The sequence below is a fragment of the Oryctolagus cuniculus genome, chromosome 17 (assembly GCF_051225735.1).
Source record: "Oryctolagus cuniculus isolate XC-2025 breed Fujian yellow rabbit chromosome 17, ASM5122573v1, whole genome shotgun sequence".
Lineage (NCBI taxonomy): Eukaryota > Metazoa > Chordata > Mammalia > Lagomorpha > Leporidae > Oryctolagus > Oryctolagus cuniculus.
The window spans coordinates 62721972-62748323 of NC_142883.1; the positions used below are offsets into that span (position 1 = coordinate 62721972).

General features: G+C 60.4%; 2 protein-coding genes across 3 annotated transcripts in view; one reads left to right on the forward strand and one right to left on the reverse strand.

Annotated features, from left to right (window-relative positions):
* The first annotated feature begins 321 nt into the window (after positions 1-321).
* GRAP (GRB2 related adaptor protein) lies at positions 322-22443 on the forward strand. 2 transcript variants are annotated; one of them, XM_070061590.1, is made up of 5 exons: positions 322-513; positions 7490-7587; positions 10492-10614; positions 19408-19576; positions 21147-22443. In XM_070061590.1, the coding sequence occupies exons 1-5, from the start codon at positions 436-438 to the stop codon at positions 21333-21335; spliced, it is 657 nt and encodes a 218-aa protein (XP_069917691.1). In that variant the 5' UTR covers positions 322-435; the 3' UTR covers positions 21336-22443. The 2 variants fall into 2 exon arrangements, with proteins under 2 accessions (XP_069917691.1, XP_069917690.1); XM_070061589.2 differs by having other exon boundaries at positions 329-513; positions 21144-22443.
* An 84-nt stretch (positions 22444-22527) lies between these two features.
* SLC5A10 (solute carrier family 5 member 10) overlaps positions 22528-26352 on the reverse strand; it is a 50501-nt gene continuing 46676 nt past the window's right edge. Inside the window, 4 exon segments of the mRNA NM_001082699.2 lie at positions 22528-22770; positions 22882-22939; positions 23160-23375; positions 23505-23673. Of these exon segments, the coding sequence (NP_001076168.1) occupies positions 22664-22770; positions 22882-22939; positions 23160-23375; positions 23505-23673 (550 nt within the window). The 3' untranslated portion in view covers positions 22528-22663.

Genomic DNA, 26352 nt, shown 5'->3' on the forward strand with positions numbered 1-26352 from the left:
TGGCTCAGCAGGGCCTCAAATGCCAGACAAGGAGCTTAGGTTTGAGAGAACAGGTGCCGGGGAATCATGAGAGGCAGGCGGCCAGAGCGCAGGAAGATGCCTTTATGGCGTGTCTCCTCCAGACACCTCAGTGTTACCATCTGCAGCATGGGTACAATGGGACTCTTGCAGGCTGACTCCCCCGGGGCCATCCCTGGCCTCTGGGGTGCTGAGGTGGGGGCCAGGCCAGCTCACACACGAGCGCCCCGTTCCGCGACACGTCTCCACTTCCTGTTTCTCCCCCCCACCCCACCCCTCCAAGGGCAGTTTCGGTCTCAGCGTCAAAGAACAAACGCAGTGCACTCAAAACAAAGGAAGTCGGTCCTCGACTGCGGAGGAAGCAGGAAGCCTCTGCGCCTGCTCGCAGCCCGGCTGCTGGAGCCCAGGGACGGCGGCATGGAGTCCGTGGCCCTGTACAGCTTCCAGGCCACGGAGAGCGACGAGCTGGCCTTCCACAAAGGGGACACGCTGAAGGTAGGGGGGCCGGGGGGCCCGGGACTCTGGTCCCTGGAGGACAAGGCCCGGCTTCTCCAGCTTCCTGGCCCTGTGACTCTGGACAAGCCCCTCTTCGTCCTGAGCTTCAGTGTCCCCATCTGGGAAATGGGGAGATTATTAGTGTTGTGGTCTTGGGGGGGGGGGGGGACGGGGTCGTTGTAAGAATTTAAGGCCTTGGCAGCAGTTGGTTCAATCCTCAGTTTCCCAGGGTGGGGAAAAAACTTTGAAAAGGTGATCAGTGAGGGGCGAGGCGAGTGGGGAGAGAGAGAGAGAGAGAGAGAGAGAGAGAGAGAGAGAGAGAGAGAGAGAGAGAGAAGGGCCTAAGGAAAGAACTAAGTATACGCACTTACCCAGTGAGATCAAAATAGTCATGATTTAATCATGAGGGGTGAGCTTCAAAGTCGTTTAGAGAAAAGGAAAAAGAGATTCATATCACAACTATTCCCCTGTCCCCCAGCCTGGGCTCCTTTTGGTGGACAGCACAGCTTCCCAAGACATCTAGGCAGATGAACCTGTGGGATCTCCCTCTCTCTCTCTCTTTCTCTCTTTCTCCCACTCTCCCTTTCTCCCTTCCTCCCTTTCTCCCTCTCTCTCCCTCTCCCTCTCTTTATCTCTCTTTCTCTTTATCCTTCTCTTTCTCTCTCCCTCTCTCTCTCTATTTCTCTCTTTCTCCCTCTCTCTCTCTCCCTCTCTCCTTCTCCCTTTCTCCTTCTCTCCCTTTCTCTCTCTCTTTCTCTCTCCCTCTCTCTCTCTCTTTCTCTCTCTCTCCCACTCTCCCTTTCTCCCTCTCTCTCCCTCTCTTTCTCTCTCTCTCCCTCTCTCCCTCTCTTTATCTCTCTCTCTATTTCTCTTTTTCCCTCTCTTTCTCTCTTCCTCTCTCTTCCTCTCTCTCTCTCTCTCTCCCCCTCTCTGTCTGTCTGTCTCTCTCTCCTCCCCTCTGGAAACATCCTTGCTTAAAAGTTTACCAGCAGGCCAGTGCCGTGGCTCACTAGGCTAATCCTCCGCCTTGCGGTGCCGGCACACCGGGTTCTAGTCCCGGTTGGGGCGCCGGATTCTCTCCTGGTTGCCCCTCTTCCAGGCCAGCTCTCTGCTGTGGCCAGGGAGTGCAGTGGAGGATGGCCCAAGTGCTTGGGCCCTGCACCCCATGGGAGACCAGGAGAAGCACCTGGCTCCTGCCATCGGATCAGCGTGGTGCGCCCGCCACAGCAGCCATTGGAGGGTGAACCAACGGCAAAAGGAAGACCTTTCTCTCTGTCTCTCTCTCTCACTGTCCACTCTGTCAAAAAATTTTAAAAAAATAAAAAAAAAAGTTTACCAGCAAAGCCTGGGTGCCGGGCCGAGGACTCGGGCAGTGACCCTGCCAAGCTCTGGGCCCTGGAGCTGCCACTCACTCACCCTGAGGAAGTCACTGCCCCTCCCCGGGCCTCAGTCTCGCCCCCGGAGCAATGGACGGTACAACTGGATATCCCTCCACTCTGGGCCCCGGGCCTCCCTCTTGGCCACAAGCTTCAAGCCCTGAAGGGACCAGGACTGCCCTTTGGCAGGTCCCTAACAGCCGCACCGGCCAGCGTCTCGGTGAAGCTCCTTGTCTAAGGTGTGAGTGGATGCCTGGGGCACCCGCATTGCATGGAAGTGTTGGCTGCTAAGAAAGGAGTGTGAGCAGGGCCCCCCAACGCCGCCTGACACCCCAGATGGCAGTCACCACAAAGGCAAGCCCCACCCCGGGGGGTGGCAGGGCACACAGCAGCGCCGGGCACACGGTGGCAGGCTGTCTCGGCGACACGGGGAATGTTGGAGAACAGCGGGCAGGCAGGAAGGCGGCTGGAAATATCAGCAGAAGCTGGGCACCGGCCCTTCCGGGGGCAGCATAGGGGTTGGGGGCTGCATTTTGTTTTTTTTGTTTGTTTGTTTGTTTGTTTTTTGACAGGCAGAGTGGACAGTGAGAGAGAGAGACAGAGAGAAAGGTCTTCCTTTGCCGTTGGTTCACCCTCCAATGGCCGCCGCGGCCAGCGCGCTGCGGCCGGCGCACCGCGCTGATCCGATGGCAGGAGCCAGGAGCCAGGTGCTTCTCCTGGTCTCCCATGGGGTGCAGGGCCCAAGCACCTGGGCCATCCTCCACTGCACTCCCTGGCCACAGCAGAGGGCTGGCCTGGAAGAGGGGCGACCGGGACAGAATCCGGCGCCCCGACCGGGACTAGAACCCGGTGTGCCGGCGCCGCTAGGCGGAGGATTAGCCTAGTGAGCCGCGGCGCCGGCCTTGCATTTTGCATCCTTGGAAGTGGGCGGCATGGGGCAGAGTGGGTGTTGCAAGCTCAAGGAATGATGGAGGAATGACAGAGCCTGCCTATTCCTCCACTTGTTCAACACCTCTTTTTATTTATTTATTTATTTATTTATTTATCTGAAAGTCAGAGTTACACAGAGAGAGAAGGAGAGTCAGAGAGAGAGAGAGAGGGGTCTTCATCTGCTGGTTCACTCCCCAATTGGCTACAACAGCCAGAGCTGTGCCGACCTGAAACCAGGAGCCTCTTCTGGGTCTCCCACGTGGGTGCAGGGACCCAAGGACTTGGGCCATCTTCCACTGCTTTCCCAGGCCATAGCAAAGAGCTGGATCAGAAGTGGAGCAGCTGGGACTCAAACCGGCGCCCAAATGGGATGCCTGGCACTGCATGCAGCGGCTTTACCTGCTACGCCACAGTGCTGGCCCCCGTTCAACACCTCTTGAGCTATGGAGCACCTGCTGAGGACATGTGATAAATAAAACCAAGCCTTTGCTGCCTGGAGCTGATGTTCCAGAAGCCAAGAGATGCCATTATTTTCTAGCGGCCTGTGCTCCGAATTTTATTTTAATATTTATTTATTTAGCTATTTACTTATTTGAAAGTCAGAGATAGAGAGAGATCCTCCATCCGCTGGTTCACTCCCCATGATGGCCACAACCATCAGGGCTGGGCAAGGCTGAAACCAGGAACCAGAAGCTTCATCCACATGGGTGCAGGGGCCCAAGCACTTGGGCCATCTTCCGCTGCTTTCCCAGGTGCATTAGCAGGGAGCTGGATCAGAAGTGGAGCACCTGGGACACGAACCAGAGCCCATATGGGATGCCGGCATCGCAGGTAGCACAACGCTGCCTCCCTCCCCCACCCCCACAAACTTCTGTGTTAACAAGAATCTCCAGATATGCTGAGCAGGTGGGGCAATGGGCACTCACTCTCCTGCGTAGGCAGAGGACAGGTAAAGCAACACCGCCATTGCAAGGTGCATCTAGGAAACATATAGAAAGCCCTAAAGATTTGTACACCCTGCGACTCAGACCTCCTCCTCCTGAGAGGGGTGCCCAGCCTCCCACCAACAAGGAACAAGGCCTCGGGGGAGCAGGTGTGTCCCATACCAGGACTACCTGGCTTTGAGTCCTGGCCCCAACTCCTGACTCCAGCTTCCTTCTAAAGCAGAGACTCTGGGAGGCAGCAGGCAAGGACTCAAGTGGGTGGGTCCCTGCCATCTGCATGGGAGACCTGGATGGAGCTCCTGGCTACTGGCTTCAGCCTGGCCCAGCCCTGACCGTTTTTTGAGTGTTTGGGGAGTAAACCAGCAGATGGGTGTACTTTCTCTCTCTCTTCTGCTCTCTGTTTCCCTCCTTCTCAAATAAATAAATAAGTAAAATCTTCAATAGCACTCAGGGAGCACCCAGGGAAGCCCCGGGAAGTCATCAGAGGAGAAAACAGCCCCAGGCTCTGCTCGCTCACCTCTGCCTTCTGCAGACACCTGATCCACGAGCAGAATGCCGGATCAGTTGGATGACAAGAGCACCAGAGAAAAGGGCAGCAAGCGGGAGTGGAGGAGTGGAGGAGTGGAGGAGTGTCTGTGAGAGTCTGTCTTGTCTAATCCGTGTGGTGAGAGCCACGAGTCAGCCTCGGAAATGTTTTCTGAAGGGTGTCTCATGATGTAAAAGGCTCCGTCTACATGGCCACTTGGTCCTGTGCGGAGGATCATGGATACCAATCCATGTGCTGGATTTTTTAAAGATATTTATTTATGGGGCCCGCGCTGTGGCGTAGCAGGTAAAGTCACCGCCTGCAGTGCCGGCATCCCATACGGGTGCCAGTTCAAGACCAAGCTGCTCCACTTCCGATCCAGCTCTCTGCTATGGCCTGGGAAAGCAGCAGATAATGGCCCAAGTCCTTGGGCCCCTGCAGCCACGTGGGAGGCCTAGAAGAAACTCCTGACTCCTGGCTTCGGATCAGCACAGCAGCTCTGGCTGTTGCTGCCAATTGGAAAGTGAACCAGCAGATGGAAGACCTCTCTCTCTCTCTCTCTCTCTCTCTCTCTCTCTCTGCTTCTCCTTCTTTCTCTGTGTAACTCTTTCAAATATAAATAAACAAATCTTTTTAAAAAAATATATTAATTTATTTATTTATTGGGGAGGTAGAGTTACAGGCAGAGAGAGAGAGAGAGAGAGGTCTTCCATCCACTGATTCACTCCCCAAATGGCCGCAACGGCCAGAGCTATGCCGATCTGAAGCCAGGAGCCAGGAGCTTCTTCCAGGTCTCCCACACAGGTGCAGGGGCCCAAGGACTTGGGCCATCCTCTACTGCTTTCCCAGGCCATAGCAGAGAGCTGGATGGGAAGAGGAGCAGCCGGGACTTGAACCAGTGCCCATATGGGATGCCGGCACTGCAAGCGGAGGTTTAATCCACTATGCCACAGCGCCGGCCCTCACGTGCTAGAGTTTTATACACAGAGAAAAAAACAGAAAGAATCATTCTGACAAGTGCAGAGAAGCATCCAGGAGCTTCTGATTCTTTTTGTTAAGTTTATTTGAAAAGCAGAGCGAGAGAGAGGGAGAGAAGAAGAGAGGGAGAGAGAATCTCCCACCTGCTGGTTCACCCCCCAGATGGCTGCAATGACCAGGGCTGCACCAAGCTGAAGCCAGGAGCCTGGAGCTCTACCCGGGTCTCCCACGGGGGTGGCGGGGGTCCAAGCTCTTCGGCTGCTTTCCCAGGCACATTAGCAGGGAGCTGGGTAGAAAGCAGAGCCACTGGACTCGACCTGTCAGTCCTATAGGACGTCAGCAAGACAAGCAGCCACCTAAACCCCATGCATCACACAGCAGCCGGGTCCGGGGCTTTTGAACAACATCAACAGTAAAGACTCAGCAAACAGAACCCACGAGAACACTGCTGGGCCCTCAGAGCAGAGGTGGCAGGAGAACAAGACAAAACAGAAGAGGCAGGAGACTCCATACGTGGCATCCACATACCCACTCAGAACACACTGCGGTACACGAGACACTGCCACCTTCCGTGCAGGCCCCAGATGTGCCCATTGAACAGATGGGAACACTGAGCCCAAGGGCACGGAGAAAGTCAGCAGCAGGCAGAGCCGTCCAGAGCCCCCAGGCCTCAGCTCATGTTAACACCCACGGCTGTGGCAGGCGGCCCTACGGGCTCTTATTTGCTCATTAGGCTTGGGGGGTGGGGGGTTATGTTGAGCAACAATTTTTCTGCCTCAGCCACCTGCTTCCGTCTCTCGCTGAGGCTGCTGACCTTACCCGGGCTTCAGGGACAGGAAGGAAGGGACTCACCCCAGCGTGACCAAGTAAATCTCAGCTCCTCTTGGCAAAACATCAGCACCTGCCTTGGAGCCCTGGCGTCAGCAGCCCCAAGCCTTGGGGGTTCCGTAGCCAGTCCCTCCCTCCCTCTCTCTCTCTCTCTCTCTCCCTCCCTCTCTCTCTCTCTCTCTCTCTCTCTCTCTCCCTCCCTCTCTCTCTCTCTCTCTCTCTCTCTCCCTCCCTCTCTCTCTCTCTCTCCCTCCCTCTCTCTCTCTCTCTCTCTCTCCAAGTATCCCCCTGGAGACTGCTCTAGTACAGGCAACAGAAATCTCCACCCATGCTTAGATCCAGAGACAAAAATTGTAGGCGAGTGGGGGGTGACACTGGTGGGCCAGGAGACCCCCCACACCCACACCCACACAAATCAGCAAAGCCCTAGGCCTCAGGGTCCTCGCTGAACACATGGGCCCTGCCTCTCCCTCTCTCTCTCTCTCTCTCTCTGGGCCTCAGCTTCAGCATCTAGAAAAGAACTTGTGAAGATGTCCACCTTGGAGGGCTGTGTAGGAAGCGGGTGACAGGTGCAAAGGGGACCCAGGGAGGGTGGAGGAGGAGGAAGCCCGAGTTTCGTGCCATCTCCTCCCCAGGCCCAGCTGGCTCCTCCCCTTGGTTGCTCGCTTGGTCACTCCCCACGCCCACTCTGGCTATTTCGGTTCCTCTGGGCCCATCTGTGGGGCGGTGGGGGGCCTTGGAGCCTGGCAGCCCAAGGCTAGGGCCCGAGACCCAGTCTTGACCCGGCCCGAGCCTCCTGCCTTTGTTCCCCAGTGCCCAAGCCGCCCTGAGTGGTCCCCCAAGCCCAGCCTGTGAGAGAAGACCCCAGGTGGCCCCCTAGCTTCTGAACTCAGCCTGGGGCTCCCGACCTGCCGGGGTCAGGGGGGCATCCGACCTGCAGCCCAAAGCTTTGGGTGCATGGCATGCAACTGCTGTGGGACCCCCAGGCTTGAAGGCACGGCTCAGAATCTAAGGCCCCCAGATCAGCCTCCCAGAACTCCCTGTGGTCTGCTGGGCATCTGGGTGACCCAGCCAGAGAGTCTACCTCCAGCTGCCCCAAAACCTTGACCCCAAGTTTCCCCTGGTCCCCAGCTGCCCCACCCCTGGGACACCGTGAACCTTTCAAGAAACGCTGTCCTGAGGCCAGGGAGTGGCAGGGTCACAGAGTCCAGCAACTGGTTCTAGCGGCCCCATGACCTTGGGAAGATCATTCCCCGGGGCTCCCAGCCCTGCATCCTGGCCAGAGGGGGCTGGAGCCGGAGGAGCCCCTCTGGGGCCCAGGGCTCAGCAGGAGCTCAGCAGGGGACAGCTGTCACTCCCCTGGGCCTGAGTGGCTGTTTCTCTCCTGCCCACAGATCCTGAACATGGAAGATGACCAGAACTGGTACAAGGCTGAGCTCCGGGGTGCCGAAGGCTTCGTGCCCAAGAACTACATCCACATCAAGCCCCACCCGTGAGTGTCCTCTGGCCCCCGCCCTGCAGCTCTGTGTCCCCCACCTGGCCACAGCTCCAGGGAGGTGGGGGGCTGGTGTAGGCTGGTGATGCTGAAGACATGGAGAGATCAAGAATAGCCCTATTATGTGGTAGAGAGGACATGGGAAGACAGTCAGCGCTGAGCGATGAACCAGGGACAGCTTCTGAGAAGAGGGGGCAGCAAGAGAGGTTTTGAAGGATGTGTAGGAGTTGGCTAAGCAGAAAAAGAGACAAGCATACCTGGGACAGAAGGGGATGAGCAAAGGGAGAGCAAGGAGTGAGAACCCCAGGGCATCTGGAAATTGGCAAGGGGGCCTCAAATAATACCAGGCTCAGGATAGCAGGGAGCCATGGAGGAGTAAGGGCAAGGTAGACAAGTGGCAGACAGGGAGGTGAGTGAGTGTGTGTGTGTGTGTGTGATGAGGAAGTGAGCGGGGGTGGGGGTGTAGGGAGGGCCAGGGGGAGGCCGAGGGAAGTTTTGTCTTTACCTCTCTGAGTTATTTCCAATGCTGCCTCCAGCCTCCTCTCTGCTGGGACTCCACGTGTCCCAGCCTATGTCACAGAGCCACGTCCACTAGGCTCCTGGGACGGAGCCTGGGATCCAGGCCTGCCCCGTCCCTCCTAGCTGTGTAACACTGGGCCGCTCAGGGGTGCCCAAGGAGAGCGGGAGGTGGAGAGGGCCCCAGGCAGGGCTGGTGCCAGCCAGGGCAGGCACTCCAGTGTCCATAAGTCAGGGCACAGCTGGGCAACCAAAGGACGTAATGGGGGTGGGGGGCTTGGGAAAGCTGAGCGGAGGTTTCCATTTGTTGGGGGGCCGGGCCTGCTGGGCCAATGCCAGTAGCTGCGGCCAGACAGTAGGGGACTGGGGAGCCCTGGGGGGACTCCAGCCTCAGATGCCCCCAGAGGCCACTCTGACTATTTGTGTCTGGGATGGGGGTGGGGTCCGGGCCAGGCCCCCAACCTGTGTGCCTGAGGCCACGCCCAGGTGCATTCTTGGCTAACCTCAGCACCTCCCCTGCTCCCCAGATAGCGACCGGGGAACTCCAGTTCCACCCTTGATTCAGCCCGTGAAAGCCCCAGAGTGAGGGGGAAGCGGGGGGTGGGGGCGCAGAAAGCCCGCTGCCTACACCAGCCCCCCACCTCCACCCCCACCCCCCACCCCCGGCCAGGAGAGGCACAAGGCAGACCCAGTCCCCTGCGGGGACCCCAGAGGCACCTGAGCCGGCTGTGAGGCCAAGGAAGGCATCATGGAGGGCTTCCCGGAGGCAGCTCAGCGGGCCTGGGAAGTGCCTTCCACTCACCAGCCTCTCCCGCCCCCCCCCCCAGATCCCCACCCCCACCGTCACCCTGCTCATCACTCATCATGACAAGTCCCACTGACATCCGCCACCCGTGACCAGCCCCATCCGGCTCCAGCTTTGCTCCTGGCCCCGCCTCGCTCTGTCACTGTTCCAAGTGACACCTCCAGCTGCTCTGGCCTCACTGTGGTCATCAACAACACAGTGGGGCTCAGAGCCAAAGCCGGGCTGAACCGCAGATGCCAGGAGGCCGGGGGAGGAAGAGGGGGAGGGGGTTCACACAGCCCCTCGGAGGGTGGGCACCTGGCCATGTCCTCCCTGGGGCGGAAGGGTGAAGCCACGCTCTCTCCGGGGTCTTGGTGAATTTCTGTTGCTATCACCGAAGACCCAAGGCAGCGGGGGGTGGGGGGTGCTCCCGGACACCAAAACCCCAGCAGGGACATCCACAGCACAGGAGCAGTGTGGGGGCTTCTTGCTGCTTTACAACATGGCTGAGGGTGAGCCACCGAAAACCCATCCCGTCTCCACCAACCCATGAACCCGAAGTTTGTCCATTCTGGGGCCCCCAGAAGCCCCTGTGCAAGCCCCCCAAGAGGTCCTATCTCCCAGTCCTGCCACGCTGAGACCAAGTTTCTAACGGGGGGGGGGGCTTTGGGACACATGCCCCGCCACAGCAGTCACCGCCTCCAGGCCTCACCTCTGCCTTCTGTCACCCCGGAAATTCAGCTTCAACGTCAGAATTTGGGGGGGTAATCGGTCCACAGCCACCAGTGAGGCCACAGCCGGATGGGCAGGACTGGGACAGAACTTGGAGCCCAGCCTTTTACGACTGGGCCCTAAGGTCTTGCAAGAATCAAAGCATTTATCAGGCGCCTGCTGTCTACCCAACTCTGTGTGGTGGGCAAGACAAGGAGTTTGTCCAGCTCAACTGAGTCTGCCTCTGTGGAATGGGTACAGGGAGAGACTTTCTTTGCCAGATTGGCGCCACTGTTTACATTTTTGTCCTTTGTTTTTATGTTTTTTAATTTTATTTATTTATTTTTTTATTATTTAAGAGGCAGAGAGAGAGAAAGCTCCCGTTTGCTGGTTCACTTCCCAAATGCCCGCAACAGCCAGGACTGGGCCAGCCCAAAGCCAGTAGCTGGAAGCTCAATCCAACTCAACTCCCTGAGCCATAACTGCTGCCTCCCAGGGTCTGCATGAACATTTTATTTTATTTATTTTACTTTTAAGAAGCTACCATTTAAAATGGAAAAGTGGGGTAGGCATTTGCCATAGTGCTTAAGGTGCTTCTTGGAACACCTGCATCCCGTATCAGAGGACCAGGGTTCAAGTCCCAGCTCCACGTCCAAGTCCAGCCTCCTGCTAACGCACCCTGGGAGGCAGCAGTGATGGCTCAAGTACTTAGGTCCCTGCCACCCCTGTGGGAGACCAGGATGGAGCTCCTGGCTCCTGGCTCTGGCTATTGCAGGCACCTGGGGAGTCAATGGCCAAATATCTCCTCTCTCTCTCTCTCTCTCTCTCTCTCTCTGCTGGTGGGAGAGAGCATGGCCTCCTCAGCGCCATCAGCAGCCCTCTCCCCGCAGGTGGTACTCCGGTCGGATTTCCCGGCAGCTGGCCGAAGAGATCCTGATGAAGCGGAACCAGCTGGGAGCCTTCCTGATCCGGGAGAGCGAGAGCTCCCCGGGCGAGTTCTCTGTCTCCGTGAAGTGAGCTGGGGCACCCAGGGTGCGTGGGAGGCGGGGTCCCAGCCGAGCCTCCAGGCCGTGGACCGCCTGGCGGGCTCAGGGTCGCCGTCCGATCACCCCAGGTGCGGCCCAGAGCAAGAGGGGGCATGCTGGATAGAGGCCCCGGGCTGAGGGCTTCCGCAGGGGGAGGAAGGGCCATGTCACCAGGGGGCGCCGTGAGAGAGGGCACCGAGGCGCTACGGGGCAGGTGGCCAGGATGTGCACCAGACAGATCCCACTTCCTGGCTTGTGACCTGGGGGAAAGCACTTAACCTCTCTGTGCCTGCTTCCTGTCGTGTGAAATAGGCAACTGCAGGGAGTCAGCGAGTGGATGTGTCCAGTCAGTTAGGCTATGCCTGGCATGGGAGCTGTGTGCCATCGTCCTAGAGTGGCAGGAATGGGGGGGTGGGAGGAGTCGGGCCCCTGGCTAGTGCCAGAACAGCAGGTTATCCAGGTGCACAAGTCCAAGGACAATGTAGGGAGCTCTGAGCCCCGTGCCACGGAGAAGGACACTGAACAGACTGTGCACAAGGGACAGATGAACACAGAAGGAGCCGAGGTGGGCAGTCCGAGGCCTTCTCGGAGGAGGTGGCACTCGAACAATCGGAACTAGGAGGCGGAGGCTAAGGACCTGGGAGGAGAGACTTCTAGGCAAACAGCAGCAAGTGCAAAGGCCCTGGGGTGGGGACTGTTCTTGGGATGTGCAGGCGCCCAGAGGTGGCCACAGGGCTGGAGCAGGGGCAGTGGGCAGTGTTGACCAAAAGCTGCCCAGGCCCTGGCGCAGGGCTTTCAGAGAAATCGGGAGCCATGGAGGGTGAGCCGAGTATGCTCAGATTCCATTATTTTTTTCCCAAATCTCTCTGGCTGCTATGAGGAGGGACTATTGGGGGCCAGCGAGGCAGCAAGGAGGCCAGGGAGGTCTCTGGGACTGCCTTGGACAGCGACAAGGGATCAGAAAGTGGTGGCCGGGTCCCGCGGTGGAATGGCTGTCTGCAGGGGGGGGGGGGGGGCACCAGCTCTCCATGTGGCTGCGGGCACCGGCACCCAGCCCGGCACAGACCAGCTGCTCACTGTGCCAGCTCACAGCTAGTGCTGGGTGCGCAGTGCCACACGGGAGCACGGATGAAAGGCAGGGGGGTGAGCCCGGAGCTCGCTGTGTGTTCTCCGGGAGGCAGCAGCCGCCAGCCTGTGTGTTGTCGCAGCTCTGCGGGGACAGAAGCCTTCCTAGGACAGCCGGACCCACCACCAGTGGCTCTGTGATTTAAATAAACGCACAGGTCGGCTTGGAGGGCTAACCCACCAGTGTGAGAGCGCACAGGGTCAGGGGACCCCAAAGCGGCAGACAAAGAAAGGCTCAGATGGGGACAGCTCCGTCAGGTGGGCCACGGTGGCCCCTGATGCCTTCTGGCCGGCCAGAGCCCTGCGCGGCGTGAGCACCCTTTGTAATGAGCGGATGGGTGCTTTGGTCAGAGCCTGCGCAATGAGCCCTGTGAGCCGGCCTTCGCCCCGACTGGGCTTGCCATTCTGGGGGCAGCGCTGACGTCACGGGGTTCACCCACACACCCACCCTCTTGTCCTGCTCCGCCCCCACAAGCTCTGTCACCGGCCTCCAGCTCTGCTGATTTCCTTGCCTTTGCATCCGGGAAGGGGCTGGGTATCCGGAGGGGGCAGGAGCGCCCTCTCTGAACCTCTACGTGCTTATCGAAAAAGTGGGAGAGCATCGCCCACCACGGCGTAGCGTGTCTGCGCGCTGGGCGGGGTGTCGCGGTGGGTTCCCCCGGGGACCGTGGAGGGCACACCCTCACCTCCACTGCCCAGTCCCCGCCACCCCTCCCCGAGGGCCCTGCAGACCCCCAGGGAGTCACAACTTCCGCAGAGGCAGGAAGCGGCTGCATTCCCGGAGCTGGCTGTCCAGGGTCCCCGTCATCATCTCCTGGGAACGGCGCCCGCCAGGCGGGCTAGTCCGGCTTTGAGAGGGCTCCTGGAACCAGTCCCAACGTCCGAGGTCACCCAGCAAAGCAGGGGCCCAGGGGCCTCCTGAGCTGGGCGGCCCCACCCCGGCTTCAGCATTCGAGCCTCGCCACACTGCCCTCTTCCGGCGCCTCTCTGTAACTGCACTTTGCAACTGCGGTCACACAGCAGGTGCAGGGCCCGAGAGAGAACCCGGCTGGTCTCCCAGCCCTCCCAGGCCACCGCCTTGTCTCTCCACGGGCAGTGCGCTGGGAGCAGCAGCCTTCTGGGCCAAGGAGCGCTTCTTAACCCCTTGCCAGATCTGAGCACCTCTGCCTAGGGCCAGAGCTTAGACGTCAGCTGTGCATGGCAGAGGGGGAGAGTTTTGGCTCCTCCCCAGCAGCCTGGTGGTGATGGCAAAATAGGCACAACCGGGTACAGTGCTGAGCAATGACTAAAGGAGTGTCAGTGGATTCATCAGGGAGGAGGTGGCTTCAGAGCCGGGCCCTGTAGCATGAGCAGGAGTTTGGTGCACAGGAGAGGGGAGAGCGTACCAGGCCCAGGGACTATGCAGAGACCCAGAGGTGGAAGGTGAGGGATGTGTTTGGATAGCAGCCAAGTCGTCTTGCCAGAAGAGCGGCGGTACCGGGAACCAACACCAATGTGTCCTAGAAAGGGACCTGGAAGTGTCCCCAGGGAAGTCCTGGCTCATGGTCCCCTGGCCCCTGCCTCAAGGGGTCCCTGCCACACCTACTCCAAGGTCAGAAGCTGGAAAAAGCTTTCCTGGGCCCAGTCGGATGCAGTTAGCGCATGCTACCAGCAGGTGGCGTGCTTGACCCTGGGTTTCTCCCAGGCAGGGCCCCTGTTTCCTGCTCCTGTTCAGCGTGGCCCTCAGATAACCATCCACTGGGACTCAGAGGAGGCCTATGGCTAGGCGTGTGGGATTCTGAGCAAGTCTCAAGCTCTGACACCTATGAGCCGTGTAATCCTGGGCAAGTTCCTTGCACCTTAGTATGCTGACTAGCACACAGTAAATGTTCGGAAAATGCCTGTTACGGTAATTACCATTACAGTAACCCCCAAGGGCCATGCAATGTGCTGGCAAGGGGTTAAGAAGCTCCTCCTGTCCCAAAAGGCTCCTGCCGTGGAGCGACAAGGCGGTGGCATGGCAGGGCTGGGAGACCAGCCCAGTTCTCACCCTGGCCCTGCACCTGCTGTGTGACCGCAAGCCGGCCCTGGCCCTCTCTCGGCTGTGCCGCCCTCATCGCTGACAGGGAGACAGCCACCCGATGGCCATCTGGGCCAGGGATGGCTCAGCGGCTTGGTGTGCGAGAGCTCTCCAGCCCTCGCTGGCTTGGCTCTGGGAAACTCTGACTCTGCTGCGCGTGGCCATGTCCCACAAGCACAGGCCAAGCCCCATAAAGCTGTCAGAGGTGGGATTTATGGGCCCCGGGCTGCCTCACAGAGCCACAGTGGCCATCGCAAGCTGCTGTTTATGAGTTTACAAAGGGCTGTCCCTCCCCCCCTCCTCCCCACCCTACCACCACCACCAGGAAACACACCTGCACCGGCAGGCCAGGGGCGGCTGTGCAATGCCCGGGCTGCGTAGCCTCTGCCTCACTCTGCACTCCAGGCCACACCGTGGGGTTCTCCCGTCATCACGGACCCTTGGCCCCCCCCCAGGGCGGTGTTTTGCTTCCTGCTATGCAAAGGTGTCCCGGAGCCCGGGCATGTGTGTTTGCTGTGACCCCCGAACAGCCACTGTGTGTGTGTGCACCAGGCCCTGTCCCAGGCACCGGGCAGCTCCACCATCAACGAAACCAAAGCAAGATCCCTGTCCTTCCAGACAGGATGAAAAATGCCCAATGATTAGTCCAGTACTCCAAGTCTTGGACAATGATAAAGACTGGGGCAAGTGAAACAGGTGGGGTGGGGGATGTAATTGGCAGCAGGGAGGGGCTTGCAGCCTGCAAAGGTGGGGAGGAAATGTGTCTGCTCCCCAAAAGTCCAGCTTTCAGATAAGGGAGCTGAAGCTCAGAGAGGTGCATTAACCTGCCCGGGTCACACAGCAGCTCTGGCACCCCCCGACCCTGTATACCCTGACAGAGCTTGTCTGCCCTTCTGCACACCTCCCCTGAGACCCAAAGATCCCACCCACCCACCCCCAGTCAGAGTCATTCTATTTCCTGTCTGCTTCGGGACAGGGTGTTCTACCCCTCCCATTCTACAGATAGGCAAACCGAGGCCGTGGTGAGGGGATAGAGATCCCCTGATAGGCAGTTAGCACCCTGCCTCTGCCCAGGTGGGTCCACAGGCCTCGGCTGCGGGCAAGGGGAGTCCTGGGGCTCCCGCCCACACCCCAGCCTTATTTTTTCCTCCCTGGGCTCCTGCTGTCACCTTTGCTGCTACTGTTGCCACTGCCACTGGTTGCCACCAGGCCAGAAAAACTCGCTGGGCAGGACCAGCTGCTAGGCCCAACTCGGTCCCCTGGTGGCCCAGAGACCTGGGCCAGCCCCTCACCCCCCTGGATAGGTGTGGGGGTCGCACAGAGATGAACACATCCAGGAGTGAAAGACACACACGCAGAGCAAGAGGCACAGGCACACGCCACTGTGCCAGGAGCTCCAGCGAGGGGCAGGGGAGGGCTCGCCTGTGCCCTGGGGTCCTGCCCACCACGGTGCACAGACCCCAGGACAGTCCATGTTCCCTCCCCAGAACTCACCCTGGGCCCTCCTGGGTCTCACTAGGCCCGGGCTCAGCTCCTGCGACTAGAGGTGGGGGTGGGGCGGGGTCTGCAGAGGGCAGGCCCCGCCCTGGGAGGTGGGGTGGTTCCCAGAGGCCCCCAGGCTCCACTCAGGCCTCCAGGGTGGCTGGGGAAGGGGAGGGGGGAGGGATGGGAGATGGGGGCGGGGCCTGCCCCCCCCCCCAGGCTGTAAGGCAGGAAGTCTGCAGCCCCGCGGGCTGTGTGCAGCCTTCTCTTCTCGGCTGCTGACGTCACAGACGGGCAAGCAGAGGCTCGTAGTGCCAGGTGGAGGAGCAGCCAGGTGGTGGGTTCACAGCCCGCGCTGCCCTTGGTGCTGGCCGAATCCCCGGGAGCCCCCAGGCTGCCACCGTGAGAGACAGGAGAATCCCCGGGAGCCCCCAGGCTGCCACCGTGAGAGACAGGAGTGCGTGGTCTTACTCTTCTGCTCCCTGCCTGGGGGTTAAGGAGCCCAGGGGCTCAGTCTTGGAGTTGGGGCTCCGCCCTGATGACCTCATCAGGGCGGACCACCTCCCAGAGCCGGCCAACACCCTGGACGGGTCGCATTCAGCCTCTGATGCCTGGCGGTGGGCGTTTTTTGTTTGTTGGTTGGTTGGTTTTTTGTTTGTTTGTTTGTTTGTTTGTTTTGAGAAAGGAAGACACCCGGGCTTCCTGAGCACCTACTGTGCCGCCCCCCGACCCCGTGCATGTTCCCAGATTTGAGAATTCTCAGAATCGCAGGGCGGAAAGTTCTAGAATTCCCGGACGCCTTCCCCTTTTTCCTTATCTCCTTTGTCCTAGGGAACTGTCCAGGTCATTGGACGTCAAACACCACAGCATTCAAAGTCACAGTCCTTTGGGGTCAAAGCCACCACACCCCCTATCTGCCCCCTGACCTAGAGGCACAGGTGCCACCTGTCCCCCAGACACACATGGAGCCCCTGGGGTCCCCATTGCCCAGCTTCTCGCCCACCCAGCCATGGGGCGCCATCTCTCCACTGTAAGGAGGGACACTGCTTCTTCCTATGCGCTCCACCCAAAGGCCAGGAAAACCCCTGAGCTTGTGAGCACACGGCCTCAGAGGCTGCCTCCAGGAGGTGCCGTGGCCTCTGAAAGGCTGGGGCGGGCCAGACAGGGCGGAGGTCCTGTCTCCTGCCCGCCCTTCGCTCCTTTGTGGGCACATGGACACACATGTCCCAATGCCAGCAACTCAGGGCCTTAGTCAGCAGGTGCAATGCGTACAGGCGGCACACAGCTGGCCTTGGGGGAACGCTTGTTCCATCGGTCCAGAGCCCCGTCCTCGGGGAGGATCAGCTCCCTGCCACCAGTTGTGGGATCAGGGCACCTGTTATAGGCTCAGGCCCCCCGCGGTGGGCTGGGATCCCAGCTCAGAGGTGCTGGAAGAAGTTTCAAGAACAAAGCACCCCAGTGAGAACTGCTGAAGTCCCAACTGACTGGGACCCTCTCGGGGCTGCCACCTGCCCCCTGCCTCCTCTGTGTCGTGAATACACATCCTTGTGGGCAGTGGCTCACAGAAGGCTGTGAGGAGGCCTGGGGCAGTTCTCAGAGAATGGGCCATTTGACCTGGGCCTTGAAGCCTGGGTAGGAGTTCGAGGAGAATTCCTAAATGTGTGGGCAAAGGCAAACTGTGTGTGTAGAAGTGGAAAGGGGTGAGGTCTGGACCCCTTGACTCAAGCAGGGTGGAGAGAATCCCACCTGGCCCCAACCCCCCATACGAAGGGAGGTGAGTGACCTTGAACTACTCTGTGTCTTAAACATTTAATTCTAAACCTCTAACCAAGCAGCACCCTGGTCCCAAGACTGACAGGTGGAAGGAGTGATGGGACAGAGAGAGGGGCAGGGCTGGGTGGCCAGGGGGAGGGAGAGAACTGTGGGAGTAGAGGAAGGCAGGCCACACCTGGTCGTGAGCACCTTGCATCCAAACTGTTTAAACAGACTCTCTGGGCCGGCGCCGCGGCTCACTAGGCTAATCCTCCACCTTGCGGCTCCGGCACACCGGGTTCTAGTCCCGGTCGGGGCACCGGATTCTGTCCCGGTTGCCCCTCTTCCAGGCCAGCTCTCTGCTGTGGCCCGGGAGTGCAATGGCTGATGGCCCAAGTGCTTGGGCCCTGCATCCCATGGGAGACCAGGATAAGCACCTGGCTCCTGCCGTCGGATCAGCGCGGTGCGCCGGCTGCAGCACGCCGGCCGTGGCGGCCATTGGGGGGTGAACCAACGGCAAAGGAAGACCTTTCTCTCTGTCTCTCTCTCTCACTGTCCACTCTGCCTGTCAAAAAAATAAATTTAAAAAAAAAGACAAAGAGAGGGAGAGACACAGAGAGAGATCTTCCATCTGCTGGCTCACTCCCCAAATGGCCACAATGGCTGGATCTGGGCCAGGCAGAAGCCAGGAGCCAGGAGCCAGGAGCTTCTTCCAGGTCGCCCATGCAGGTACAGGGGCCCAAGGACTTGAGCCATCTTCTACTGCTTTCCCAGGCCATAGCGGAGAGCTGGATCAGAAGTGGAGCAGCCGGGACACGAACAAGCACTCATGTGGGATGCCGGCGCTGCAGGGGACAGCTTAACCCGCTCCAGGCCATAGCGCCAGCTCCTAAAGAGATCTTAAATATAGGACCCAGGAAGTGTGTGCTTGTTTGAACCATCAAGTCCCTGGGTTGGCAGTCAGAGCTCCTCTAGCTCCACGTGTGGACAGGCTGTGGCCCCAGAGGCTTGGAGTCCTCTCCTCCGCTGTCCCCTGCACAGCCCCGCCAGCCGCCAGGTGCCCGGCCCCAGGCTCTGGGAGCTGGAGCTGCTGCACGCTTTCCATAGCTTACAGCTCAGCCAGGTGAAGCGCGGGCAGCCCCTGCACAGCCCCCAGTCCCCAGCCTCCCTCCGTGCACCTGCTGGGAGAGCACTAATGCTCCCGGCTGGCCAGGAGAGGCTGGCGGGCTAGAACCCCAAAAAGAACACTCAAGGTTTAGCCAGACAGCGAGGGCGAGGGAGAGGTGGCCTCCTGGCGGGGGGGGGGGGTGCAGGCAGCAACAGGGCACAGAACAACCCCACTTGGGCCGATACAATCTGGGGCATTGTGCGCGTCGTAATTGGAGTAATTATTTCTATTGTTACATAATGGTAATCAATTAAGGAGCACACCTGGAGCTCAGAGGTGCCTCCCGTACACACACACACCCCCATCCCAGCCTTCTTGCTGATGGCTCCAGGCAGGCGATGGCTGCGTGGGGCGGCGGGGGGGGGGGGGGTCTCAGTTTACCCTCTCTCCAAAGGCCACCCCTGCAGCTGGGAAGGGAGTTACAATAGTTAAGTCCTGCCCCCACGCCAGCGCTGCGTGGCTGCCCTGGTGTAAGGGTGTGCAAGTGTGGGAAGAAGCACAAGGAAGATTCTGGCCGGTTGGGGGAAGCAAATTATCTTGGCGCTTGGGACAATTTGGTGGTAGTGGGTTGGACAGCCGGGCAAAGGCCGGGAGATGAGAAAGAGTAGGACCCGTTGACCCTGTCGGAGTGGAAATGAGGCTGGACGCATGGTCAGAGCCAGATCTGGGGTCTGAAGTGCTTCGATTTTGTCCCGAGGGCAATGGGGAGCTATAGAAGTTTCTTGGGGAAGGAGGAGAGTATGTGAAGTGCCCAGCGTGCCCGGGGCTCCTCTCACATCTGCACGGTTCAGGCTGCCCATAGGACCAGCACGCCAAGGTGTCACCACGCCTGGGAGGGGGCGGGGAGGGAGCACAATTTCAGTGCTGAGGTCTCAGGGGTGCCCACCAAGGCCACCAGTAAGCCACAGTCAGCGACATCTGCGAGCTTAGACGTAAGGGAGCTGTCATGGGTAAGGGGAAACTGGGTTCAGAGACATTAAGCAACTTGCCTAAGGTCACACAGCAGGAAGGAAAGCAGTCTGGTCCTTAACCCTGCATTTCTCTGCCGGGGGTTCTCCCCAGGCCAGTGGGGTCTCCCCACTACGTGCACTGGCCCCCGACCCTGGAGGACCCTCGTGGGAGGCCCTGGGACGGGAGCCCCTGGGAGCGCCAGTGGAGGGCCACAGTCTCAGGGGGCCTGCGTCCTGTCCTTCAGCTACGGGGACCAAGTACAGCACTTTAAGGTGCTACGCGAGGCCTCGGGGAAGTACTTCCTGTGGGAGGAGAAGTTCAACTCCCTCAACGAGCTGGTGGATTTCTACCGCACCACGACCATCGCCAAGAAGCGGCAGATCTTCCTGCGGGACGAGGAGCCCCTGCTCCAGGTAGGCGGGCCCCGGGCTCGGAGCGGGGGGCGGCAGGCGCACGGCTGGCCCGGGTGACCCCCTCACTGCATCTCCCGCCATCTGCAGAGGGCAGGGGTCAAAGCTTAAAAAAGGGGGGGGGGAGGAGGAAATCTTGTTCTGTGTGTGGCACACAGTAGGCACTCCATAAGTGCTGGATGCATGAGACCAGTAGGTGCTCCATAAGTGCTGGATGCATGAGACCAGTAGGTGCTACACATTTCCCTGTATCCTGGGAGCCCCCGTTCCCATGGTACAGATGCGTACACGGAGGCGCAGAGACCGCCCTAACTCATCCCGGGTCTCACTCCCGGTAGGGCTCAGTCCTGGTGTGTGCTCCCTCGAGGAGCCGGCCCTGAGTGCGGTGTGGGCTGGCCGGGCAGCAGGGTGTGTGTGGGAGGAGGAGTCCATCTGCCCTCCTCTCACAATAACAGCAATTTACCAGGCAGCCCTTTCATCACTAGGATGACGACAGCAGCCAGTAGGGTTATTGAGCCCCAAACATATTGTTTTCCTGGGGAAGGGGGTGTTGGCAGGGCCTGGGGCAACAGGGCAAGAGCTCATGACCGTGAACTTGGGCTCTGCAGTGGACATGGAGGAGTGTGGCTGTGGCCAAGGCCTGGACAAGGGGCTGAGTGACCACCAGAGCAGCCTCATCCCCCACCCACCCACACCCACACACCCTGCCACCACCTTGTCATGTGACCTGGGCTTCAGTGTCCCCTCCGTCCAACAGGACGAGGGCACCCCAGGGCACCCACGGTCACCTCCTCTGCCTCACCCCAGCAAAGTCAGCTGTGAGCTCTCAGAACTCCACCTGCTTGCTCTCTGCGCCAGCGCACAGGAGCCTAAAGGGACCAGGGGCTGCCCTGGTACCCACCGCCTCGCTCCAGCCTTGGCCCTGGGGGTCTCCCACCCTATGGAGCGACTCAGAGCTGACCCAGTCCCCCAGTCCTCAGTACAGAACCGCTAATTAGAGCCTGCCTCTCTGCTCATCCTATCCTGGCCGAGCTCCGGGGCTGGAGGAGGAGGCAGGACCAGGCGCTGAGCTAACATCCCAGCACTGCACTGCAGAGAGCTGTCCAGATACCTCGCGCAGGGGGACAGCTGAGCTCCTGTAAGGCAGGAGTGCACCCCAGGTCACACACAGACGGGGGCCCGGATAAGGGTGGAAGACAGGCCTGAGTGCCCGGGGCGTCCCAAAGTCCCAGCACTAAACACTGCTCTCCGTGGCATCCACCCTGCACAGTGTATAAGGCACATTCCTGTGGTCCCACACCAGCAGCCAGAGTAACTGTTGCAGAGTCAGGGAGCTGAGAGCCCGAGAGAGACCTAGACCCCACCTTCAGCACCTGGCCCACCAACCCTGTGGTCCCAGCTGGGCCACCAGCAGCGTCGTGTTCTGCCAAAAACACAGACAGGCAGGACCAAGGTTCAACTCTGATGCTGCCCCAAGACCCTGCCCCTGGGGGAGCTTGGCCGGCAGGGTGGGATCTCAGAGCGTCCCAAAGGCACCCCCGCTGACCCCTGTACCCCCACCCCCTCCCAGCAGGTGCCCCGGGCCTCCTCCTTTGCCCAGGCCCAGTTTGACTTCTTGGCCCAGGATGCCTCACAGCTCAGCTTCCGCCGCGGTGACATCATCGAGGTTCTGGAGCGCCCGGACCCGCACTGGTGGCGGGGTCGGGCCTGCGGACGCGTCGGCTTCTTCCCGCGGAGCTACGTGCAGCCGGTGCACCTGTGACCCGTGCGGGCGGCCCACCAGGCCCACGGGCCATTGCACAGGAACTGAGCGTGCGGACACTCCCACTGGGCCACGCGGGGGGCTCATCCGGAAAGCCTTGGACTGGACCTGGCTCCTGACTGCCTTTGGCCACGTGCAGGTGAGGACGGCTACCGCAGCTCCCAGCCGGCCGCTTCCTATTGGTCGCCAGCCATATGACGTCATAGGGAGGCTTGAGCAGAGGCCCCACCCACCCACATCCTCTGGCCAATCCCTGCGCAGGCTTGAGGACTTCTAGGCTTCACCTTCCGTGGACTCAACCCAGGGAACTCAGGGCTTCCGGGGGCTGAGTAGCTTACCCTGGACTGCTAACCTGCTGAGCCTACCTGTCTCAAACGACCCTTCCCAAGTTGTACAGAATGCTCCGAGGGGCAGGTGCACCTGTCGCCCAGGACTTGTGAGACAGACTCCAGGTGGACACCAGCTCCTTGGCAGCCCAATGACTTCAGGACGTACCTGGGGCACCCAGCCCCCACCACAGCCCCTTTGGGGAGGGGCTAGAGGCCTGCGACCCTGAGATGGGCTGACAGTGATGAGCAACATGGTGGTAGCAAGCTGTTGGCCCGCTGGACACAAGAGCCAGTAGTGGCAGGCAGGCCCTGGCCCCAGCTGCACAGACTCTCCAGGCCCAGGTTCTGCCCGGACCAGGGCACTGGGGAACTCCAGCAGGAAGGTTAGATGGCAAGCTGGGGCCAGAGTGAGGTGCTGGAGGCCCAGCGGCAGGCTGGGATGTCCAGGTGGAATGTGCAGCCCACGGGGGGGTGGTCCCAGGCAGCACCTGCCCAGCACCCAGCATCCTCCGGGGCAGCAAAAGTGAGATGGGGTGTACGGAGGCCTGGAATGCTGGGTTGATGATGGAGCAGCCATGAGCGGGAAGAAAGGCAGTGGGGGGAGGCTCCCTCTGGCCAGTGGAAGCAGGAGGGGCATGGCGCAGGAGGCCCTTTGAGGGGGGCCTGTGTCCTGGGAGTGTGCGGCTCCACCTCCATCCAGGCTGGCCTTAGATCCTGAGCCTTGAGCCCTGCCCTTGACCTGGGACTGTGAATTCCAAATAAAAGCCATGAAGCCAGTAGAAGAACGTCCACCAGGAACCTGATTTTCTTCCCAAGGAGGACGACTTGGGTGGTGTGAATTCTGAAATAGCATGTTCTTTTTTGTTTTTGTTTTTGTTTTCCTTTTCTCCCTACCCAGTTCCCTGCCTAAGTGCTGAGGGCTCTGGCTATCATTGCTGGCTGAGCCAGAGGAGACCCTGGTCCCCTCCCAGGGGCCTCTAGGAGTTCCCGGTGGTGACCTCAGGCAAAGTAGGCATAGAAGAAGATGTTGACACACATGAGCAGGATGGCGTTGAAGCCGCAGACGCGAGCCCAGAAAGTGTATCTCTGTGGCGTTTGGCCGTCACCTGGATGGGGGGGGAGAATGCAGCCCACACCTGGCACCTGCGCCTCCAGCCCCGGCCTCACTCAGCTGCAGGGGGGAGGTGGCAGGGGGAGCGGCCAGGGGCACCACTGACCTGCTTTGGCTCCCAAGGAGAGGTCCCGAGTCAGGGTCCACCAGGTGAGGTTTTCGATCTGTAAATAATGAAAGGGGACAGGGACATGGCAGGCAGGGTGGACCCAGACAGGGCACAGATCAGTGATGGGAAAAAAAAAATACAGAGACAAGGTTCAAGGTCAGCCAGAGCTAGGGAGGATTACGGACTAGACAAATCCTTGAATCCAAGAGGGTCTTGGGGTCAGAACAGGTCCAGAGTCAGATACCCTTAGAGGCTGGGCACCGGGGCGGGCTCACCTGATGGCGCCGAGGGGGTGGGGTCAGCAGGCTCCCGGCCACGGCGACAGCACCGGTGAGCACAAAGAGGGCCACAGCGAAGTGCAGGTAGTGCAGCTGGCTCAGCACGGCCGGCCGCGTGTCTGCAGCCCCGCAGGGTGGGGCCGGGTGCAGGAACTCCAGGACCAACCGCGTGGCACCCACTGCCAGCCCCGCAAGCAGGCCCCAGAAAGCCCCCTGGGAGGAGAGAGGCAGGGTGTGCGGAGCTGTAGGGAGAAGGCCAAGGTGTATATATATACACACACACACACACACACACCCCACTGGGAGAGGCTGGCCGGCCTCGGCGGGAGACGGGAGGCGCACCTGCTCATTGGCACGCTGCCAGAAGATGCCCAGCGTGAACACCGCGGTCACTGGGGGTGCCAGGGAGCTGGTTACCGACTGCATGTAGATAAAGAGCTGCCCGCCATTGGAGCCCTGCAGCACGGGGATCCAGGCCACGCTCACGCCGATGAGCACCACGATGACCAGCCTGCGGGTGGCAGGGGGCACATGGCCGTGGTCCCCGAGTCCCCCTCCTCACCCCTCCCTCCACGTCCCTGAGACCTGCTCTCTCGGCCCCTGTTCCCCTTCCTGGTTTGTCGTCCGCTCCACCTGTGTGACCTGGTCAGTCCTGCCCGGGCTCCGACACCCCGTCTGTAACTCCCGCAGGCATAGCTCCGGACTCTCAGCACACACTCCGCCCCTTCCCTGGGGCTCTGCAGTCGGCCCTCAGCCACCCCCCTGCCCGCCCCAGCCACCCAAGGGTCTCCTATCTGCCCTTTCCAGCAGTGCAGTCACAAGAGGGCAGCCACTGGTCTTTAGTTCGCTGCTTTGTCCTCCTTAGGCGTTGGTGGCTGTGGGACCTGTGGCCCTAGCATCAAGGTCTGGGGCCAGGCAGTCTGGGCTGGGAACAGTGGCATCCGGGGCCCTTCTGACCAGCCCTCACCCCCCTGCCCGCCTGCTTGGGCACCAGGCCACAGAACAGCAAACAACAGACAAGCCCATCACCTGCACTGGGGCTCGGGCCAAGGGGCCCCAGAGGAAGCTGCAATCTTGGAGGCCGTCAGGAGGAAGAGTCTTAAAAGGGGACACAGGACTAAGGGGACAGGGCTGGCTAAGTTGTTCCATCTGCTCCTTCGTGGCTGAGAGTGTCCCAATCAGCAGTGCCGCTTCCCCATCCCACCCCACCCCTAAGGTGAGTGAGACCCACGGGAAGCCCGCCAGGACCGGCAGGGGCTATGCGTGCAGCTGGACCGGTCCCAGTCCCGGTCCCGCCGCACCTGCACCTGCCGTCTGCCTGCCTCCATTTCTTCCTTTCCAAGCCTCAGGGAAAGGGCGGAGGAAGGAGGTGGCACCTTGATTAAGGCTAATTAACCCTTCGCCTGGCAGGCGAGCCAGTGGGCGCTGCCTCTTCAAAGGCACGGAAGGGCTCCCATTAACACCCGGCCCACCCCGCCCTGCAACACCCGAGAGTCAGCATCTCTACAGCGGGCCCAGAGCCGGAGCTGCCCGCCTTTCCCTGACCCCAGGGTTGCCATGGGGACCTCCAAACCCAGGGTGGGCGGAACACCTCTCTCTAACCTCTGGCCGGCGACCGCCCCTCCAGCCTCCCTCCAGCTGCGGCCCCACAGTGGCTTCTGGGTTCTGCGTTCTTCCCTCTGCAAGTGCCCGTATCTCCTGGGTCACAGCCCTGATCCTGCTACTGCACCGCACCGGAGGAATGCTGGTGTTTTTAGATCAGGGGCTGAGGTGGCATCTAAGTGGCTGGAGGGGTTGGGGGACAAGGGGTGGTCCCACTGCCTCCAGAGAGAGAGAGAGAGGAGTGGTGGAGTTGAATTCAATCTGACCCCTAGCATTGGACTCTTTCTATGCCACTGAATGGGTAGCTAAAAAAGTCAGGCCCAGAGAGGGTGAGCCACCTTGCCAGTATCACACAGCCTTGTGCCCTGCCCCACAGGGAGGCTGACCCTCAGGCTAGTAGGGCATGGGGCAAGCATGGATGGTGGGCAGGAAGGTCAAGGGCACGGGGGAGGGTGGGTGAGCCTGCACAGAGGGGACGGACACCAGGCCAGGACTTTGGCTTAGGGTGGGAGCAGGCTGAGGAGTAGCAGACAGAAGATATGAGGGCTATTGGGCAGGTACTGGAGCTTCCAGTGGCCCAGGCCAGAGCCAAGACACACAGTGGACAGCAGAAAGATGTCCAGGCCCCAGTGCCCAGCGTGCCGGAGCATAGAGAGGCTTAGGGCCACAGAGCAGAGGCCACCATCAGCGACGGGCAGGGTCTCCAGGGCCACACAGCAGCCAAGGAGGGCAAGGGAACCAGAGAGGCAGTCAGGGGCCCGGTGCACCGGCCACGCAGACACGTGGGGAGGCAAGAGGCTCCTGTTTTGGACGCAGCTAACCTAGGATGAGCTCACCCCTGCCTGCCGCCTGGCAGGTCCCGACAGGGCCGGCTGACAGAGGCCCCGCTGTTTTGCATCCCTGGGACAAGTGCCTGGAGCTCCCGGCAGACCCCGCCCCAAGGATGGGCACGCTGGGCTCCCTCCCGGGCTGTTGGCCGAGTCAGCCCCAGAGAAAGGTTGGGCCCGCCCCCAGCCCAGCAGGGACCTTGTGGTCTGGAAGGAGAGGCCCCAGGAGGCATGCATACACCCTGTCCACGGTGGAGTCCACCCCTGCAGGACTCCCAGGTCCCCGGCCAGGCAGGGGCCACTCAGAGGGTGCTCTGCCCCATGGCATACAAGAGGAATCAGGCAGTGTTCCCTAGGGGCATAAAGGAGAAAGGGGCTTATGCTTTGGTTAAGGGTATCAGGGAGGACTGCCCGGAGGAGGGGACTCTTGGGCAGAGCCTAGAAAGATCCAGGTGGACCACTGAGGTCAGCAAGAGGAGGCAATATGGAGCTGGGAGGAACCAGGCAGAGGCTTGGTGTTGCCTGGGGCGTGAAGCGATGGCTTGGGGGCCCCTCTGTGGGGAGCTGGGGCTTTCAGAGACTGGAGGAGCAGAAATTCTGGAAACAAAGAGATCTCCAGTGTGGCTGGGGAGGAGAGGCTGCCCCCAGCCCCAGGACAAGCACCAGATGAGAGCTGGGACGGTGATGTGCAGAGAGACGAGCAACGCGGGAGACGGGACGGGTGGGATCTCTTGACTTCTCCTGCATCTGGCCAACTCCTC

Bases quoted from the DNA above. Each gene is read 5' to 3' on its own strand.
- GRAP (XM_070061589.2), top strand. From the start codon at position 436: ATGGAGTCCGTGGCCCTGTACAGCTTCCAGGCCACGGAGAGCGACGAG. The intron at 514-7,489 runs GTAGGGGGGCCG...TCCTGCCCACAG, and splicing joins ACAAAGGGGACACGCTGAAG to ATCCTGAACATGGAAGATGA. The intron at 19,577-21,143 runs GTAGGCGGGCCC...ACCCCCTCCCAG, and splicing joins ACGAGGAGCCCCTGCTCCAG to CAGGTGCCCCGGGCCTCCTC.